The sequence below is a fragment of the Hyla sarda genome, chromosome 1 (genome assembly GCF_029499605.1).
Source record: "Hyla sarda isolate aHylSar1 chromosome 1, aHylSar1.hap1, whole genome shotgun sequence".
Classification (NCBI taxonomy): domain Eukaryota; kingdom Metazoa; phylum Chordata; class Amphibia; order Anura; family Hylidae; genus Hyla; species Hyla sarda.
This window is the reverse complement of record NC_079189.1, coordinates 244,584,006-244,604,258: the sequence shown is the minus strand read 5'-3', so window position 1 is coordinate 244,604,258 and position 20,253 is coordinate 244,584,006. Positions and strand designations below refer to the sequence as shown.

The following is a 20,253-nucleotide window of genomic DNA, read 5'->3' as shown; positions in this document are numbered from 1 at the left end:
CCCCCAAAATTTGTTAGGCAATTTCTCCCGAGTACGGCGATACCCCATATGTGTCCCTAAACTGTTGCCTTGAAATACGACAGGGCTCCGAAGTGAGAGAGCGCCATGTGCATTTGAGGCCTGAATTAGGGATTTGCATAGGGGTGGACATAGGGGTATTCTACGCCAGTGATTCCCAAACAGGGTGCCTCCAGCTGTTGCAAAACTCCCAGCATGCTTGGACAGTCAACGGCATTCCGGCAATACTGGGAGTTGTTGTTTTGCAAAAGCTGGAGGCTCCATTTTGAAAACAGTGGTGTACCAGACGTTTTTCATTTTTATTGGGGAGGGGGGCTGTGTAGGGGTATGTGTATATGTAGGGGGACATTTACTAATCTAGTCTATTCGGGGTATGCTTATAGACCAGGGTATGTGGTAGTCTCCTGTCTATTGTGTTCCTAATTTATCAAAGGTCTCACAGCCCTTGATAAATTCTGTGCTCAGACTTCAGGGTCTACAGCTTAAACTGCATTTAGACCTGCTCCAACATGGTCTGACATTTCAGCGTATTTTGGGCAGATGCGACTTGTCGCACAAAAGTCGCACTTGATAAATTCAGCACCAATGCATTTTCCAATGCATTTCCGTCTAAAATAGACTTGCATGCATCATGTTCTAAAAATCCTCTACAGCAAAAGTCGCAGAAAAGTCGCACATATTTAGACTGCGACTTTCTGTGAGACAAATTTAGACAGGAAAAACCAGTCTAAATCCTTTGATAAATTTCCACCGTAGTGTTTTTTACTTTTTATTTTATTTTGTGTTAGTGTAGTATAGTGTAGTGTTTTTAGGGTACAGTCACACGGGCGGGGGATTACAGCGAGTTTTCCGCTGCGAGTTTGAGCTGCCGAGCAAAATTTGCTGCATCGCAAACTTGCAGCCTGATACTCACTGTAAGCCCCCTGCCCATGTGAATGTACCCTGTACATTCACAGGGACGGGAATCTCCAGCTGTTGCAAAACTACAACTCCCAGCATGCACAGTCTATCAGTGCATGCTGGTAGTTATAGTTTTGCAACAGCTGGAGGCACACGGGTTGGGAAACACTGAGTTAGGAAACAGACAATGTTTCCCAACCAGTGTGCCTCCAGTTGTTGCAAAACCACAACTCTCAAACATTCTCAGGCATGCTGGAAGTAGTAGTTCAGCAACACCTTTAGAGCCAGATGTTGCCGAACTACAACTCCCAGCATGCTTGGAGTTGTAGTTTTGCAACATCTGGAGAACTACAGTTTGCAGACCACTAATACAGTGGTTCCAATACAGGGTCCCAATACAGCAATGCATGTTGCTTTACGGCGACGTGCATTGCTGTAAAGGGCCCGACCGCGGCTGAAGATCCACTCACCTGTCGCCACCGCCTTCATCGCCGGGATCCGGGTCTTCAGGAACGAGGTAAGTACCGGGGCTGGGCCCCAGCACTCCCCCGTCCCCCGCCGCGTCCTCCGGTCTTCCTCCCGTCCTCTCCGGACTTCCAGGGGCCGGGTGGGAGGAAGTAACCGCCCCCTACCCCTGCGATTGGTCGGTTAGCTAACCGACGGATCGCAGGGGATAGGAGCAGGTGGCAGGCTTGCCACCTCGCTCCTATACTTTAGCATGGTCCTGGCTGTCTGTGACAACCGGGATCATGCAAAATTACCGGGCGGTCGGGTCCCAGAGACCCGATGAGCCCGGTATCGCCGCAGATCGCAGGAGCGATTTCCCCCGCGATTTGCGACGATCGCCGACATGGGGGGCCTACATGGCCTCCCTCGGCATTTGCCCTGGATGCCTGCTGAAGCCTTTCAGCAGGCATCCGGTTCCGATCTCTGCCCGGTGAGCGGCGGGGACCGGAATACGCCAGGACGTCACAGGACATCCTGGGTCCTTAAGGCACAGGGGGCCAGGACGTCCCCTGACGTCCTGGTTCCTTAAGGGGTTAAAGTTGAACTTTTTGGCTGGAATGAGCAAAGGTACCTTTGGAGAAGAAGGGGAACAGAATTTAATGAAAAGAACCTCTGTCCAACTGTTAAGCATGGGTGTGGATCAATCATGCTTTGGGGTTGTATTGCAGCCAGTGGCACAGGGAACATCTCACGAGTTGAAGGAAAAATGGATTCAATAACATTTCAGCAAATTTTGGATGCTAACTTGATGCCATCTGTGAAAAAGCTGAAGTTAAAGAGAGGATGGCTTCTACAAATGGATGATGATCCTAAACACACCTAGAAATCCACAGGGGATTACATCAAGAGGCGTAAACTGAAGGTTTTGCCATGGCCTTCACAATATCCTGACCTCAACATAATTGAAAATCTATGGATAGACCTTAACCTCTTCAGGACATAGGGCGTATGGATACGCCCTGCATTCCGAGTCCTTAAGGACCGAGGGCGTATCCATACGCCCGTGGGAATTCCGGTCCCCACTGCTAGCCGGTTGGGGACCGGAGCCGGATGCCTGCTGAAATCGTTCAGCAGGCATCCCGGCATATCGCCTAGGGGGGTCATTATGTCTCTGACGGCCCCGAACAGCCAGAGCCTGCAGGGGTGAGGTGGCACTGGTGCGGGTGTCACTCCCGCAACCCGCTCCGCCCCTCTTCCGGAGGACGTGAGCGGGTGCGAGACGTGCACCCCGGGAGCTGGGGACCACGATCCCCGGCGTGAATGTTGGGATCGGGGCCCGAGGAACAGCGGCGACGACGACGAGGGACTGTCTTTCCGGCGTGGATCGTTGGAGGTGAGTGACAGCCTTCTGCTGTTGCTTAGCAACAGCTCCAAGCATGCAAAAAGGGCATGCTGGGAGCTGTAATTATGCAACAGCAGGAGGCAGACCACCACAACTCACAGCATTCCCTTATGGGCATGCTGGGACTTATGGTTTTGCAACAGCTGGAGGCACATTTTTTCTATGGAAAAGTGTACCTTCAGCTGTTGTATAACTACAACTCCCAGCTTGCACAAACAGCTAAAGTGCATGCTGGGAGTTGTAGTGGTGCATCTGCTGGTTGCATAACTACAACTCCCAGCATGCCTGTTGGGTGTCGGTGACTGCTGAGAGTTGTAGTTTTGCAACAGCTGAAGGCACACTGGTTGTGAAACTTAGAGTTTTTTTTTTTTTTACCTAACTCAGTGTTTCACGACCGGTGTGCCTCCAGCTGTTGCAAACTCCAACAGTCAATGTACACCATGCACCGTACATGCTGGGAGTTGTAGTTTTGCAACAGCTGGAGGCACACTGGTTGTGAAACACCGAGTTCGGTCACAAACTCATAACCAGTGATACATAACCAGTGTGCCTACAGCTGTTGCAAAACTAAAACTCTCAGCATGTACAGTCTGTCAGCGCATGCTGGGAGTTGTAGTTTTGCAACAGCTGGATGTCCCCCCCCCCCCCCCCAATGTGAATGTACAGGGTACACTCACATGGGTGGAGGTTTACAGCAAGTATCTGGCTGCAAGTTTGAGCTGCGGCAAATTTTCTGTCGCAGCTCAAACTGCCAGCGAGAAACTACTGTGAACCCCCCGCCCAGGCGACTGTACCCTAAAAACACTACACTACACTAACAAAAAATAAAATAAAAAGTAAAAAACACTACATATACACATACCCCTACACAGCCCCCCTCCCCTCCCCAATAAAAATGAAAAACGTCTGGTACGCCACTGTTTCCAGAACGGAGCCTCCAGCTGTTGCAAAACAACAACTCCCAGTATTGTCGGACAGCCGTTGACTGTCCAGGCATGCTGGGAGTTTTGCAACAGCTGGTGGCACCCTGTTTGGGAATCACTGGCGTAGAATTCCCCTATGTCCACCCCTATGCAATCCCTAATTTAGGCCTCAAATGGGCATGGCGCTCTCACTTTGGAGCCCTGTCGTATTTCAAGGCAACAGTTTAGGGTCACATATGGGGTATCGCCGTACTCGGGAGAAATTGTTTTACAAATTTTTGGGGGTATTTTCTGCTTTTACCCTTTTTAAAAATGTAAAATTTTTGGGAAAACAAGCATTTTAGGTAAAAAATTTATTTTTTTTACATATGCAAAAGTCGTGAAACACCTGTGGGGTATAAAGGTTCACTTAACCCCTTGTTACGTTCCCTGAGGGGTCTAGTTTCCAAAATGGTATGCCATGTGGTTTTTTTTTTGCTGTCCTGGCACCATAGGGGCTTCCTAAATGCAACATGCCCCCCAAAAACAGTTTCAGAAAAACGTAATCTCCAAAATCCCCTTGTCGCTCCTTCCATTCTGAGCCCTCTACTGCGCCCGCCTAACACTTTACATAGACATATGAGGTATGTGCTTACTCGAGAGAAATTGGGCTACAAATACAAGTAAAAATTTTCTCCTTTTACCCCTTGTAAAAATTCAAAAATTGGGTCTACAAGAACATGTGAGTGTAAAAAATGAAGATTGAGAATTTTCTCCTTCACTTTGCTGCTATTCGTGTGAAACACCTAAAGGGTTAAAACGCTGACTGAATGTCATTTTGAATACTTTGGGGGGTGTAGTTTTTATAATGGGGTCATTCATGGGGTATTTCTAATATGAAGACCCTTCAAATCCACTTCAATCCTGAACTGGTCCCTGAAAAATACAGAGTTTGAAAATTTTGTGAAAAATCGGAAAATTGCTGCTGAACTTTGAAGCCCTCTGGTGTCTTCCAAAAGTAAAAACACGTCAATTTTATGATGCAAACATAAAGTAGACATATTGTATATGTGAACCAAAAAAAAATGTATTCGTAATATCCATTTTCCTACCAAGCAGAAAGCTTCAAAGTTAGCTTCAAATTTTTCATCAAATTTACGGATTTTTCACCAAGAAAGGATGCAAGTATCGACAAAAATTTACCACTATGTTAAAGTAGAATATGTCACGAAAGAACAATCTCGGAATCAGAATGATTACTAAAAGTATTCCAGAGTTATTAATGTTTAAAGTGACAGTGGTCAGATGTGCAAAAAACGCTCCGGTCCTTAAGGCCAAAATGGGCTTGGTCCTGAAGGGGTTAAAGATGTATTCCAGGAAAAAACTTTTTTATATATATCAACTGGCTCCAGAAAGTTAAACAGATTTGTAAATTAAAGGTAGGTATGGTCAGCTCTCCCCTGTTATGGACAATTTCCAGGACCTAATTATGCATGATTTGGTAGAGCTTAAAAAGTCTGGTTCTTGCAAAGGTCCTGGAAATTTGTCCAAGCAGGAGAAATTAGCCATTAGACAGTTTAAAGATAATATACAAATAATTGTGAGGTCAGCTGATAAGGGGGGTATGGTGGTTTGTTTGGATGCAGGGTTATATGGCTTGTTAAATAAAAAAAATCCTTGAAGACCGGGGTACATATGGTACACTGCCCTCTGATCCGACATCCCTTTTTAGGGAGGATCTGAGGTCAGTGTTGAACCTTGGTCTAGATTTAGGGGTTATTTCCCAAAAACAGTATGATTATATCCTGATTCACAATCCCACTACCCCTATCTTCCACTCCCTGCCTAAGGTACACAAGGACCGATTCCCTCCTCCGATGCGACCTATCGTAGCGGGAATCGGTTCCTTGAATGAACGCCTTAGTCAGTGGGTGGACTCAGTCTTAAAACCTTTGGTTCCTCTCTCCCCCAGTTATATTAAGGACTCGCAACATTTGTTATCCATGGTGGGCCAGATAGAATGGCAACCCTCCTTCTCCTGGCTCACCATGGATATCGAATCCTTATGTTCATCTTTACCTCATCACTTGTCCATTTTGGCCGTCACCTCTATTATGTCCACTTTTTCCACCTACAGTATTGAGTTGCAGGAATTTGTCATCGAGGCTTTACATTATTTGTTATCACATAATTTTTTTTCCTTTGATGGAGATTTTTTTATTCAAAAAACGGGCGCCTCTATGGGCGCTAAAGCCTCACCATCCATTGCTAACTTTTTTGTTTTTTGGTGGGAGTTACAATACATTTTTTGTGATGACAATCCATTTCAACAAGATATTGCTTTTTTTGGTAGATTTGTGGATGATGTGGTCATAATTTGGAAGACAGATCCTGGTAACATACAAAATTTCATTGATTTCATAAACAATTAATCTATGGTTTACTTTTGCTTGGAATAAAACTCAAGTCCCGTTTCTGGATATACTGCTAACAGCTGAAACCCCTCATGTGTGTACACCTATCGTAAAGTCTGTGCGGGTAATTCACTTTTAAGAGCTGAGTCCTGTCACCCGAGGCACACAATTGCTGCTGTGCCTGTGGGTGAATTTACCCGTGCTAAGCGTAATTGTTCCTCTCAAGAATTGTTCAACAATGAATCCGCTGTGGTAAAAGAACGTTTGACTAACAGAGGCTATCCCCCAAGATTAATACACAGAGCTTTAAACAAGGTTTGTGACAAGGATAGGAAGGAGTTATTGACCTCATCTAAATCTAAAAGTGGCAATAGAAATATAGGAACTAAAAGTCCTGATAATGATATTGTTACCTTTGTTACTACTTTTAGTACAGAGTATCATGAGGTAACTAAAATTGTAAAGAAGTATCTACCAGTTTTATCGCAGGATCCAATTTTGGCTAAGTTCATACGTAGAGGTTGTAGGTTCTCCTCTAGACGCGCTCCCACCCTTGGCAACATATTGTCACCTAGCATGTTTTCTACCACCGGTGAGACTAGCCCCACCTGGCTTCAGGTAAAAGGTTTTTATAAGTGTGGCCTCTCTCGCTGTGTGGTTTGCAAACATGCACAAGTAACTAAGGAGGTTGTTGCTTATAATACTAATCAATGTTCTCCTATACGTTCGTTTATTAACTGCCAGACTACTTTTACAGTTTATGTTATATCCTGCATGAAATGCAAATTAAATTATGTAGGCAGTAGAAAACGTTTTTTTTTTAAAACGTATACAGGAGCACATTCGAGCTGCAGTCAATCCGCACCATGTGAACGCCTCCACGGTCTCTAGACATTTTCGGGACGTTGACGGTGGCGATGTCTCTGACATGATTTTCTGTGGCATCGAATGTGTTCGCAAACATTTGAGAGGAGGAGATCGGGTTAGAACCCTACGAAATAGAGAGGCCTTTTGGATACATAATCTCCAGACCACTCATCCTAGTGGCCTGAATCTTAGAAATGATTTGATTCTCCATTACTAATTGATTCCATGTTTTAGGGCATTATCTATACTGTGCGGTTTTTCCTTGCGGTTTTTCTATGTTTAGTTTTTTCTTTATTATTATAATTTTTTTTTGTCTTATATTTTGTTTATTTTCATGAACATAGGACATATATTGTTCCATTATTGCATTTTGTGTGGAATTTTATGTGCAACAATATCTTATTACTACTTACAGGTTTTACCTTTAAGTGTTTGTCAGGGTTAATCTGACGAGGTAACCGAGTGGGTTAATTATTATGGACTTGGTCCAGACTCCTCCCTTCCTCGGACAGATGCCCGTATATAACCTGTCTTTGTAGTGATTTTACAATGTGCTGAGACAAAGGGTGCATACCCGAAACGCGTCCACGCTGATCATTGGTTGTTTGTTACCTGGCTGAGTCCCGCTTGCATGCGGTTTTATGGGATCTGAATAAACAGAACTTTTCATCGTACCACTGGCTACCTATTTCTGTTCTATAGATTTGTAAATGACTTCTATTAAAAAATCTTAATCCTTTCAGTACTTATGAGCTTCTAAAGTTAAGGTTGATCTTTTCTGTCTAAGTGCTCTCTGATGACATGTGTCTCAGGAAACGCCCAGTTTAGAAGAGGTTTGCTATGGGGATTTGCTTCTAAACTGGGCGGTTCCCGAGACAGGTGTCATCAGAGAGCAATTAGACAGAAATGAACAACCTTAACTTCAGAAGCTCATAAGTACTGAAAGGATTAAGATTTTTTAATAGAAATCATTTACAAATCTGTTTAACTTTCTGGAGCCAGTTTTTTCCCCCTGGATAACCCCTTTAATAGAGCAGTGAAAGACAGCCCAGAAATCCCAAAGAACTGGAAGACTTTTGTAAGGAAAAATGGGCAAAGATACCTCAAACAAGAATTGAAAGACTCTTGGCTGGCTACAAAAAGCATTTACATGCTGTGATACTTGCCAAAGGAGGCAGTACAAAATATTAACTCTGCAGGGTGCCCAAACTTTTGCAGATGCCATTTTTTGTTTTCTGTTATTTTGAAAGTGTAAATGATGGAAATAAAATCTAACGTTTGTTGACATATTATAAGAATGTCTAATCTGTAATTTGATGCCTTTTGGAGATTTTTCCATCTTTCCTTGGCTTCTTTATGCACATTAATACAAATTTTTACCTGGGGTACCCAAACTTTTGATCCCCACTGTATACTACCGCATAAAAGTAGAGATATTATTGCTGTGAAAAGGTGTTAGTAACAACAATGTGCAATGCATCCCCCTGCAGGCGTGGCAGGCATAACGGGTATAGTACCACCTATGGGTCGGGATATTATAGCTCTAAATGTGTCAGTAACAATAATTTCACAGTGAATCCCCCTGCAGACATGGCAGGCACAACGTGTATTTTTTTCCCCCCGAGCATATGCACAGTATAAATGCTTTGAGCGTACGTACAGTATGACTGCTATGAGCGTGTTTGCAGTATAAATTCTATAAACGTATTAGCAGTATGAATGCAGTGAGTATACATGCAGCGTGAATGCCAAGAGCGTACGAGCAGTATAACTGCTATGAACGTGCGTGCAGTATAATGCTATGAGTGTGCATGCGGTATAAATGCTAAGGGCGTGCGTGCAGTATAATGCTATGACCGTGCATGCAGAATAATGTTATGAACGTGCATGCAATATAAATGCTAAGAGCGTACATACAGTATAAATGCTATGAGCGTGCATGCAATATAAATGCTAATAGCGTGCGTACAGTATAAATGGTATGAACGTGCATACCGTATAAATGCTATGAGTGTGCATACAATATCAATGCTATGAGCGTGAGTACAGTATATATGCTATGAGCATGCGTACAGTATGAATGCTATGAGCGTATGTACAGGATAACGCCATGAACATGCGTGCAGTATAAATGCTATAAGCGTGCGTGCAATCAAAATGCTATGAGCATACGTTCAGTATGTTATGAGCGTAAATGCAGTATAAATGCAAGACCGTAAGAGCAGTATAAATGCTATGAGCGTATGAGCAGTATAAATGCCATGAGCGTACGTGCAGCATAAAAGCTATAGGCGTACATTGAGTATGAATTTTCTGTCCATATGTGCCGTATACTAAGTGAGAGGAATGGAGGGGGCTCAACCTATGCAATATAATAAATAGGGGTGCTACTTACAGTGAGAAAAAGTCGTAACAAAGAATCACTGTGGACCAGTGCACACCCATAGATACAAGTATAATCAATATCCTTTATTATGCAAAAAACACACACACAATTAAATCACTTTACAATGACAACAGGACAACTAAAAACATTTAAAAGACCCAAAAAGGGATAAAAACACAACACGGGGAGGGGCCATGAACCCCCACACCCCTGGTCCTGTCCTGCAACAATAGGTTAGGAATAACATACAATGCTGCTAATGTAAAAGTACTATGGTGCTAAATACAACGAATGACCCAATGGTAAATATAATAAATGCCAGTATATAATACCAAGGTAAGTATACAAAAATAAAGTAGCAAACCACAGGCAGAGGAGCAGCTGAGTATCGCAATGCAGGACAGGACCACTGGACCCCACGCGTTCCGTCACTCCAAGGTGACTTCCACTGGGGTATTGTTCCCCCTGAGGAAGTCACCTTGGAGTGATGGAATGCGTGGGGTCCGGTGGTCCTGTCCTGCATTGCGATACTCACCTGCTCCTCTGCCTGTGGTTTGCTACTTTATTTTTGTATACTTACCTTGGTATTTAAATGCATATGTCCAGGCATTTAAATGCATATGGCTCAATGTCATGAAACTATATATGGTGCTTTATCATAACCTGTAAAGCAGGGCATCAGAGAAGGAAAAACTAGCAGCTGTGTACAGTTTGAATAACAGAGAATTAATAAGTATAGTAAGCATTCATGTATACTGTGTTCTGTACACAAATTTTTAGCCTAAAGTTGCTATGCGCTGCGAGACGCAATGACGTCACTCGTCATTGCGCCGCACCGTGCAGTGCATAGCAACGACGCATGTGACGCACACCCGGCAACAGGTAATTATACAACCGGGGATGGGGGAGGCAACGGGGCAGCGGCGCCGGCAATGGGTGCCGCTGCCCCTTCTCTCTCCCTGGCTATCGGCGCCACTGCCCCATTGCCAGCACCGCTTCTCTCCCCCTGGCTATCCGCGCCGGCAATGGGATAGTCAGGGGGAGAGAACGGGCAGCGGCGCAGATAGCCAGCGTGAGAGAAGCGGCGGCAGCAGGGCTCTAGACCCCAGGAAAGGCAGGGGGAGAAAAGCAGGCAGTGACGGCCTCTCTCCCCCTGCCTTTCCTGGGGGTGTATCGGGGTATACGAAAGCACACACACGCACCCTCATTTTACCAAGGATATTTGGGTAAAAAAACTTTTTTTACCCAAATATCCTTGGTAAAATGAGGGTGCGCGTTATAGGCCGGTGCGTGGTATACCCCGATATACACGGTACCTATTTAAAGGAGATGTTTACATTTGAGTATCATTTCATAGTCTACATACAGAATAGTTATTCTGTATGTAGACTATGAAATGTTTGAGTAACTTGCACTGTAATTCCTTGAGAGAATCCTACCTTTCAAACAAAAATCTCAGGGCAGTTAGGATAAAAGCAAATGGAACACCATAGAGAAGATCCAAAGGACGTGGATACTTTATATGTTCAGTTTCCTTCATATCCTCCCACGTTACTCCAGGAGGAAGCCAATATTCCTGTCTCCAAAGCCACTGGTTGAGCAGAGCATCCATTCTGTGGCCAAGAAAGAGAAGGACAGTAAGAAATTTTCACTATAAAAGGTCTACAAGTATATAACCACTAAAATACATGCATTCATAGTTTTTTTTTAGCTTATACTTGCAGGCCTGCTATCACCCTTTGTATACCAATTCTGTACCAATACCAATACTTAAACTTTTTAGTGTATATTACATGCAGAGAATGTGTCTGGGAGCCACAATGTGGTTTAGCCTCAGAATTATGGCTTATTGCATCCAAAAGAATTGTAATATATTTTTAAAGGCATACACGTGAACATACCCTAAGGAAAAGCTATACTTGATTTAAATTTTATAGTTTTGCATATGTTTTTGTATTTTTTTTTTACTGAATGCATTTTAGGCCAGTTTCACAGTTCAATGGTGGTACATTTCCATATTAGCAGAAAGGTATGCCAACATATACTAGATGTGCTTTACTATTTTTGGCGTGTTTCTAAAAAAAAAAAACATACATACACACATATATATATATATATATATATATATATATATATTACACACACACACACACACAATGGGGGGGGGGGGGAATTTATCATTCTATATAGAGCTTGTATTTGTCTATTTTTTAACACAAAAATTTGCACAAGAGTTTTTTTTGCGTCTTTTTTTGCGCAAAATCAGATCGAATTCGTCATAGCCATGTCAATGGTTAAAGGAGAACTACGGGATTGAAAAATGTATCCCCTATCCTAAGGATTCAGATTGCGGGGGGTCCGACCACTGGGGCCCCCCGCGATTTCCCGTACGGGGCCCCGGCTCTCTGGTTAGAGAGGGTGTGTTGACCACCGCACGAAGCAGCGGCCGACACGCCCCCTCCATACACTGCTATGGGAGAGTCAGAAATTGCCAAAGGCAGTGCTTCGGCTCTCCCATTGCAGTAAATGGAGGGCGCGTGTCAGCCGCCGCCTCGTGCGGTGGTCGACACGCGCTCTCTATGCAGAGAGCCACGGCCCCGGTACGGGAGATCGTGGGGGGCCCCAGCCGTCGGACCCCCCGCGATCTGAAACTTATCCCCTATCCTTAGGATAGGGGATAACATTTTCAATCCCGTAGTTCTCCTTTAAGTTTACCATAGAGCACTTTCTACTAACTATTATTAACTGCATGTTTTGGGGGGTTTTTTTACGCAAAAAAATGCACAAATGCACTTTTCTTGCGCAAATATACACCACCTCGGAGGACACGTACCAAAGTGTTTTAAAGCATTTGAGAATTGTATTAACTATTTTTGCACAGTTAGGACTACTACTCCCATCATGGACAGATTCTGCCCATGATGGGAGTAGTAGTCCAGGGACTGAGGTGCAGATCACACCGGGTCATTCTCCAGAGACCCGCTGCGATCCGCATTTATTAATTGTAAAAGCCTGCGACACATGCGACTACACAGCGTTGTGTGCCGGCTCCTATATACTGTATCACATTTCATAATCCCGGCCCAGGAGACGGGAGCTCTGATTGATGAATAGTTATTCAACAATCAGAGCTCATGTCTCCGGGCGGCGATTATGAAATGTGACAGCTGTATACAGGAGCCGGCTCAGTGGAGCCGCATGTGCCGCTGGCTTTTACAGTTAATAAATGCTGAATGCAGTGGGTCTCTGGAGAATGACCCAGTGAGATCTGCACCTCAGCCCCTGGACTATAACTCCCATCATGGAACGAGTCTATCCCATGATGGGAGTAGTTGTAGTACCGCAGTGCTGAGGGATGGCACTTGCACATCCCCCGGCTGCGGGGACAGACTCCGTCCATGATGGGAGTTATAATCCAGGGACTGAGGTGCAGATTGCAGCAGGTCATTCTCCAGAGACCTGCTGCGATCCGCATTTATTAAGTTAACAAGCCGGCGGCACATGCAGCTACACTGCGCTGCCCACCGGCTCCAGGCTCCTGTATACAGGAGCTCTGATTGGTGCATAGCTTTTCACCAATCAGAGCTCCCGTCTCCTGGCGGCGGGGATTATGAATTATCGATAAATGTTCTGGTCACCGATTTAAAGTGGCCGCAGCGCCGGCTGCTTGTTAAAGATCAGCAGCCTGGCCGCGGCAACTTTAAAACAGTGACAGGCAGCGGCTCTTGTGGGCTCGGACACTTCACCTGATTTTAATATTTTTTATATCTCCTTGCCTGGCCACGCTCCGGCAGGCTCCGGTAATGCGGGTCTTGTGGGCTGTGTGAATAGTATGATGAGTGATGTCTCCTGCCAGCTCCTCAGCACGGCATCAGGGACGTCACTCCACTCCTCATTTACTGCAGCCGCCGCGGGTGACTGTTCTAAAGTGGCCGCGGTCGGGCTGCTAAACTTAAACAAGCAGCCGACGCTGTGGCCACTCTGACCAGCGGTGGCTGCAGAGAATGAGGAGTGACGTCCCTGACGCCTCGCAGAGGAGCCGGCAGGAGAAGTCACTCATCATACTATCCACACAGCCCACAAGCTGCATTACCTGAGCCTGCCGGAGTGCGGCCAGGTAAATAAATATGAAAAATAGAAAAAGTAGGAGGAGGGGGGGGGGGGGGGGGGGGGGAACAATGAGCAAGGGGGGGGGGAAAGATGAGCTGGGTGAAAATAATGAGCAGGGGGAGGATGAGCAGGGGGAATGATGAGTCAGAGGGGGGTGAATGCTGAGCAGGGGGGATGATGAGCAAGGGGAATCACAGGGGAAAGGAGGCACACAGGGGATCAGGGGGGGTAAACGTGGCACAGGGGCTGATAAAAGGGGAGGAATGATGTGGCACGTGGAAGCGGGGGAGCAAACTGAGGGGCAGGAGGAATAAAAGTTGGGGGGATGATGAGGCATATAGTTCAGAGCTTCCAAGTAATTTATTTTACATTTATTTTTTTTCCTCAAATTTTCCTGTGCAAATGAGGGTGCGTGTTATACGCCGATAAAAAATTTATACAGTGGCCTGGAGCCGTCGGGCAGCGCAGTGGAGTCGCATGTGCCGACGACTTGTAAAGTTAATAAATGCGGATCACAGCGGTGAATGACCTGCTGTGATCCATTATGCAAAACGCATAATGAGAACAGAGTCAGGCCTGGACTGTGTAGCTCCTGCCCCTGATAACATCATCACTAGGAGGCTGAAGCAGTAAAGGTCGCAGGGGGTCTCACACTCCTTTTGATCTGTCCCTCTGCCCTTGGACTACTACTCCCATCATGGGGCAGACTCTTTCCATGATGGGAGTTATAGTTCAGGGGTTGAGGGGCAGAGCGAAAGTGGGGCTCACTCCTGTGACCTTTACTGCTCCGCCCCCTAGCGATGACGTCATTAGGGGCGGAGCTACACAGTCCAGACCTGAATATGTTCTCATTATGTGTTTTGCATAATGGGAACAGAGCCTTTCTGCCAGTGTGTTCCCAAACAGGAAGACTCCAGCTGTTGTTTAACCCCTTGGGGACGGAACCCATTATGACCCTAAGGACGGGAGCATTTTTTGCAAATCTGACCACTGTCAGTTTAAGCATTAATAACTCTGGAATGCTTTTACTTATAAATTTGATTCCGAGATTGTTTTTTCGTGACATATTCTACTTTATGTTAGTGGTAAATTTCCGGCGATACTTGCATCCTTTCTTGGTGAAAAATTCAAAAATTTCATGAAAAATTTGAACATTTAGCATTTTTCTAACTTTGAAGCTCTCTGCTTATAAGGAATATGGATATTCCAAATAAATTATATATTGATTCACATATACAATATGTCTACTTTATGTTTGCATCATAAAATTGATGAGTTTTTACTTTTGGAAAACACCAGAGGGCTTCAAAGTTCAGCAACAATTTTCCAATTTTTTGCAAAATTTTCAAAATCAGAATTTTTCAGGGACCAGTTCAGGTTTGAAGTGGATTTGAAGGGTCTTCTGGTTAGAAATACCCGATAAATGACCCCATTATAAAAACTGCACCCCTCAAAGTATTCAAAATGACATTCAGTCAGCGTTTTAACCCTTTAGGTGTTTCACAGGGATAGCAGCAAAGTGAAGGAGAAAATTCAAAATCTTCATTTTTTACACTGGCATGTTTTTGTAGACCCAATTTTTGAATTTTTATAAGGGGTAAAAGGAAAAAAACTCCTCTCAAAATTTGTAACCCAATTTCTCTCGAGTAAGAAAATACCTCATATGTATATGTCAAGTGTTCGGCGGGTGCACTATAGGGCTCAGAAGGGAAGGAGCAACAATGGGATTTAGGAGAGTGAGTTTTTCTGAAATGGTTTTTGGGGGGCATGTCCCATTTAGGAAGCCCCTATGGTGCCAGAACAGCAAAAACCCCCACATTGCACACTATTATGGAAACAACACCCCTCAAGGAACGTAACAAGGGGTACAGTGAGCCTTAACACCCCACAGGTGTTTGACAACTTTTAGTTAAAGTCGGATGTGTAAATGAAAAAAAAAAATGTTTCCACTAAAATGCTGGTTTTTCCCCAAATTTTACTTTTTTACAAAGGGTAATAGGAGAAAATGCCCCCCAAAATTTGTAACCCCATTTCTTCTGAGTATGGAAATACCCCATGTTTGTACGTCAAGTGCACTGCGAGCGAACTACAACGCTCAGATGAGAAGGAGCGCCATTGAGCTTTTAGAGAGATAATTTGTTTGGAATGGAAGTCGGGGGCCATGTGCATTTACAAAGCCCCCCGTGGTGCCAGATCAGTGGACCCCCCCACATGTGACCCCATTTTGGAAACTACACCCCTCACAGAATGTAATATGGGGTACAGTGAGCATTTACACCCCACTGGCGTTTGACAGATCTTTGGAACAGTGGGCTGTGCAAACAAAAAAATTAAATTTTTCATTTTCACGTACCACTGTTCCAAAAATCTTTCAGACCCCTGTGGGGCGTAAATGCTCACTGTACCCCTTATTACATTACACGAGGGGTGTAGTTTCCAAAATGGGGTCACATGTGGGTATTTATTTTTTGGCATTTATGTCAGAACCGCTGTAAAATCAGCCACCCCTGTGCAAATCACCAATTTAGGCCTCAAATGTACAAAGTGCGCTCTCACTCCTGAGCCTTGCTGTGCGCCCGCAGAGCATTTTACGCCTACATATGGGGTATTTCCGTACTCAGGAGAAATTGCGTTACAAATTTTGGGGGTCTTTTTTTCCCTTTTACCTCTTGTGAAAATAAAAAGTAAAGGGCAACACCAGCATGTTAGTGTAAAAAAAATTTTTTTTTACACTAACAGGCTGGTGTAGACCCCAACTTTTCCTTTTCATAAGGGGTAAAAGGAGAAAAAGCACCCAAAATTTGTAGTGCAATTTCTCCCGAGTACAGCGATACCCCATATGTGACCCTAAACTGTTTCCTTGAAATACGACAGGGCTCCAAAGTGAGAGAGCGCCATGTGCATTTGAGGACTAAATTAGGGATTGCATAGGGGTGGACATAGGGGTATTCTACGCCAGTGATTCCCAAACAGGGTGCCTCCAGCTGTTGCTAAACTCCCAGCATGCCTGGACAGTCAGTGGCTGTCCGGAAATGCTGGGAGTTGTTGTTTTGCAACAGCTGGAGGCTCCGTTTTGGAAACACTGCTGTACAATACGTTTTTCCTTTTTATTGGGGGGGACAGTGTAAGGGGGTGTATATGTAGTGTTTTACTCTTTATTAGGTGTTAGTATAGTGTAGTGTTTTTAGGGTACATTCACACTGGCGGGTTACGGTGAGTTTCCCGCTAGGAATTTGCGCTGCGGCAAAAAATTTGCCGCAGCTCATACTTGAAGCAGGAAACTTGCTGTAAACCCGCCCGTGTGAATGTACCCTGTACGTTCACATTGGGGGGGGGGGCAAACCTCCAGCTGTTTCAAAACTACAACTCCTAGCATGCACGGTCTGTCAGTACATGCTGGGAGTTGTAGTTTTGCAACAGCTGGAGGCACACTGGTTGGAAAACCTTCAGTTAGGTTCTGTTACCTAACTCAGTATTTTCCAACCAGTGAGCCTCCAGCTGTTGCAAAACTACAACTCCCAGCATGCACGGTCTGTCAGTACATGCTGCGAGTTGTAGTTTTGAAACAGCTGGAGGCACACTGGTTGGAAAATACTGAGTTGGGTTCTGTTACCTAACTCAGTATTTTCCAACCAGTGTGCCTTCAGCTGTTGCAAAACTACAATTCCCAGCATGTCTGATCACAGAAGGGCATGCTGGGAGATGTAGTTATGCAACAGCTGGAAGTACGCAACTACAACTCCCAGCATGCCGAGACAGCTGTTTTCTGTGTGGGCATGCTGGAATTTGTAGTTTTGCAACATCTGGAGTGCTACAATTTAGAGACCACTGAACAGTGATCTCCAAACTGTGGACCTCCAGATGTTGCAAAACTACAACTCCCAGCATGCCCAGACAGCAAACAGCTGTGTGGGCATGCTAGGAGTTGTAGTTTTTCGAGATCTAGAGGGCAGTATAGAGATCACTGTGCAGTGGTCTCTAAACTGCAGACCTCCAGCTGTTGCAAAACTACAAATTCCAGCATTCCCACACAGCAAACAGCTGTCTGGGCATGCTGGGAGTTGTAGTTTTGCAACATCTGGAGGGCTACAGTCTAGAGACCACTATAGTGGTCTCAGACTGTAGCCCTCTAGATGTTGCTAGGCAACTACTCACCGGCTTCCGTCGCATCCGGGAGCCGTCCTCTTCTGCCGCACGCCGCCGCAGATCTCCGTCGCCGCCGCCGATCCCCGTCGCTCCGCTGCCTCCGGAGGGGTAAGTGGACTCCGGCGCCGCTCCTCTTCATTTTCCCCGTTCTGCCCCGCCTATTGTGGGTGGGCAGGACGGGGAAAACGAAAGTAACCCCCCCCCCCCCCCCCGCCCCAGATCTGCTATTGGTGGTCGCGTCTAGACCACCAATAGCAGAGATAGGAGGGGTGGCAACTCTGCCACCTCACTCCTATCGCTTTAGGGGGATCGTGGGTGTCTTAGACACCCGCGATCCCCCTTCTATTCCGGGTCACCGGGTCACCCGTAATGACCCGGAATCGGCGCAAATCGCAAGTGAATTCACTCTAATGACCCCCCCCCTGGGCATTTGCACGGGGTGCCTGCTGATAGATATCAGCAGTCACCCCGGCCCGATCCCCGCGCGGCGGGGACCGAAATTCCCACGGGCGTATGGATACGCCCTTCGTCCTTAAGTACCAGGACGCAAGGGCGTATGCATACGCCCTTCGTCCCCAACAGGTTAACTACAGCCCCCCATGATTGTAGTTTAGCAATAATTGGAGTCTCCCTGTTTAGGAAAAGACAGCATTATGTGCTCTCTCCGCAAGAGAGAGCACCAAAAATGTACTAACCTTTATTTTCTTTTCTTCTCATTTCAGATACGTGAATGCAGAGGACTACGTCTGAATCGGTGGATTGCAACGATGACGATGATTTTAAAATTTCAATAAAAGGGCTAATGAGGGCTGTGGGGGAGTGTTTTTTTCAAATACATTTTTCCAATGTTTTATGTATTTTATAATTGAATGTTCAGGATTAGTAGTGGAAGCCGTCTTATAGACTAAATTCATTACTGTGCCAGGGCTTAGCGTTAGCCCCAAAATCAGCTAATGCTAACCTCCAATTATTACCCCGCTACCCACCGCCACAGTGGTGGCGGGATGAGCTGGTACCAACAGGCCCGGAGCATCAAAAATGGCGCTCTGGGGCCTAGGCAGTAACAGGCTGGCATTATTTAGGCTGGCGAGGGCCAGTAACAATGGTCCTTGACCACCCTTGTAACGTCAGGTTGTTGCTGCTTGGTTGGTATCTGGTTGATACTGAAAATAGGGGAAGCCTATGCGTTTTTTTTTTTATTATTATTTAAAAAAAAAAAAAAAAGTGTGTGGTTCCCCCATTTGATACCAACCAGGTATATATATATATATATATATATATATATATATACCCCAACATCACCAGGGTGGGGAAGGACCATTCATACTGGTTCTCCCCAGCCTAAATAGCGCCAGCCTGTTACCGACTAGGCCCAGGAGTGCCTATTTTGTTGGTGGCGGTGGGTACCGGGAGCAATAATTGGGGGTTAGCGTTAGCTGATTTTGGGGCTAACACTAACCCTGGCTTAGTAATGGATTCTGTCTACAAGACGGCTTCCACTACTAAGCCTGAAAATTCAATTATAAAAAACACAACACATTGAAAAAAATGTTTTATTTAAAAAAAAAAATTTCCCCACAGCCCTCGTTAACTATTTTATTGACATTTCAAATAACGCTGTTTATCATCGCAATCAACCGAATCTGACGTAGTCCTCCACATTCACGTACAAATGAGAAGAAAACAAAAACAATAGAACTACAACCATTTCTGTGATTTCTACACTATAAAAAAGCTGGTGTGAATTTTTTTATGTAAACTGGACTCTCACCCCTTTGAACATATCATGTAAAGCAGACAATGTACGTGGACACATCCACTTTAACAAAACTGACGTGAACAGTGTAAACCGCGGCACAAATCTCTTTGAAAATGTGGTCGATACTTTTCACGCCAAAATAGATTTTTGTTCCGCACACACTGCTGCTCGGGCACTTCTAGCTATGTAAGCAGTGTACAGCTCTGTGAAGTGTGAGGCAGAGATGGAGTGCACAGTAGAGCGAGGGGGGGAGTTTTTATGTTTACACAAAATTTATCAAAGGAGTGCACAACTTTAGTAAATCTTGAGCAAGAGTGTAAAGTTGACAAGCAGTGTAAAGGGGTAGATTTGTGTCTACAACAGACACCTAATGATAAATCTCCCCCCAATGATTCTATAAATTGTTATATATAAATTGCTGTGGGGGGCAGACAATGCTATATGTCTGCACCCCAGCGCTTCTATATGCATATAACCCTGCAGCGCTATGAATGAAAAGTATTTCTATAAGGAGCGCATAATGCCAGGAGCCGGCTGCTAATAGAAATACTTTTCATTAATAGCGCTGCAGGGGTATATGTATATAGAAGCGCTGGGATGCAGACATATAGCATTATCTGCCTCCCACAGCGCTTCTATATACATATGCCGGCACTGCGCTATGTATGAAAAGTATTTCTATCAGCAGCATTGGGCGGCCGATGCTGCTGCTAGAATGCTTTTCACATATAGCGCTGCAGTGGCATAGGTATATAGAAGCGCTGCAGTGGCAAAGGTATATAGAAGCGCTGCAAGACTACATTATACATGCACTGTGGGGGTATATATTTAATGCGCTGGTGGGGGGTATATATTTATTAATGCGCCGGTGGGGGGGTATATATTTAATGCGCCAGTGGGGG

At 45.0% G+C, this 20,253-nt stretch overlaps 1 protein-coding gene across 6 annotated transcripts in view; it reads right to left on the bottom strand.

Moving 5' to 3' along the window:
* The window catches only part of CERS4 (ceramide synthase 4), a 324,796-nt gene that overhangs the window by 203,887 nt on the left and 100,656 nt on the right, over positions 1–20,253 (bottom strand). For all 6 annotated transcript variants that reach the window (XM_056569864.1, XM_056569861.1, XM_056569856.1 and 3 more), the window contains one exon: positions 10,776–10,949. In XM_056569864.1, coding sequence (XP_056425839.1) covers positions 10,776–10,948 — 173 coding nt within the window. In that variant the 5' untranslated portion in view covers position 10,949. The remainder of the gene's footprint in view (positions 1–10,775; positions 10,950–20,253) is intronic.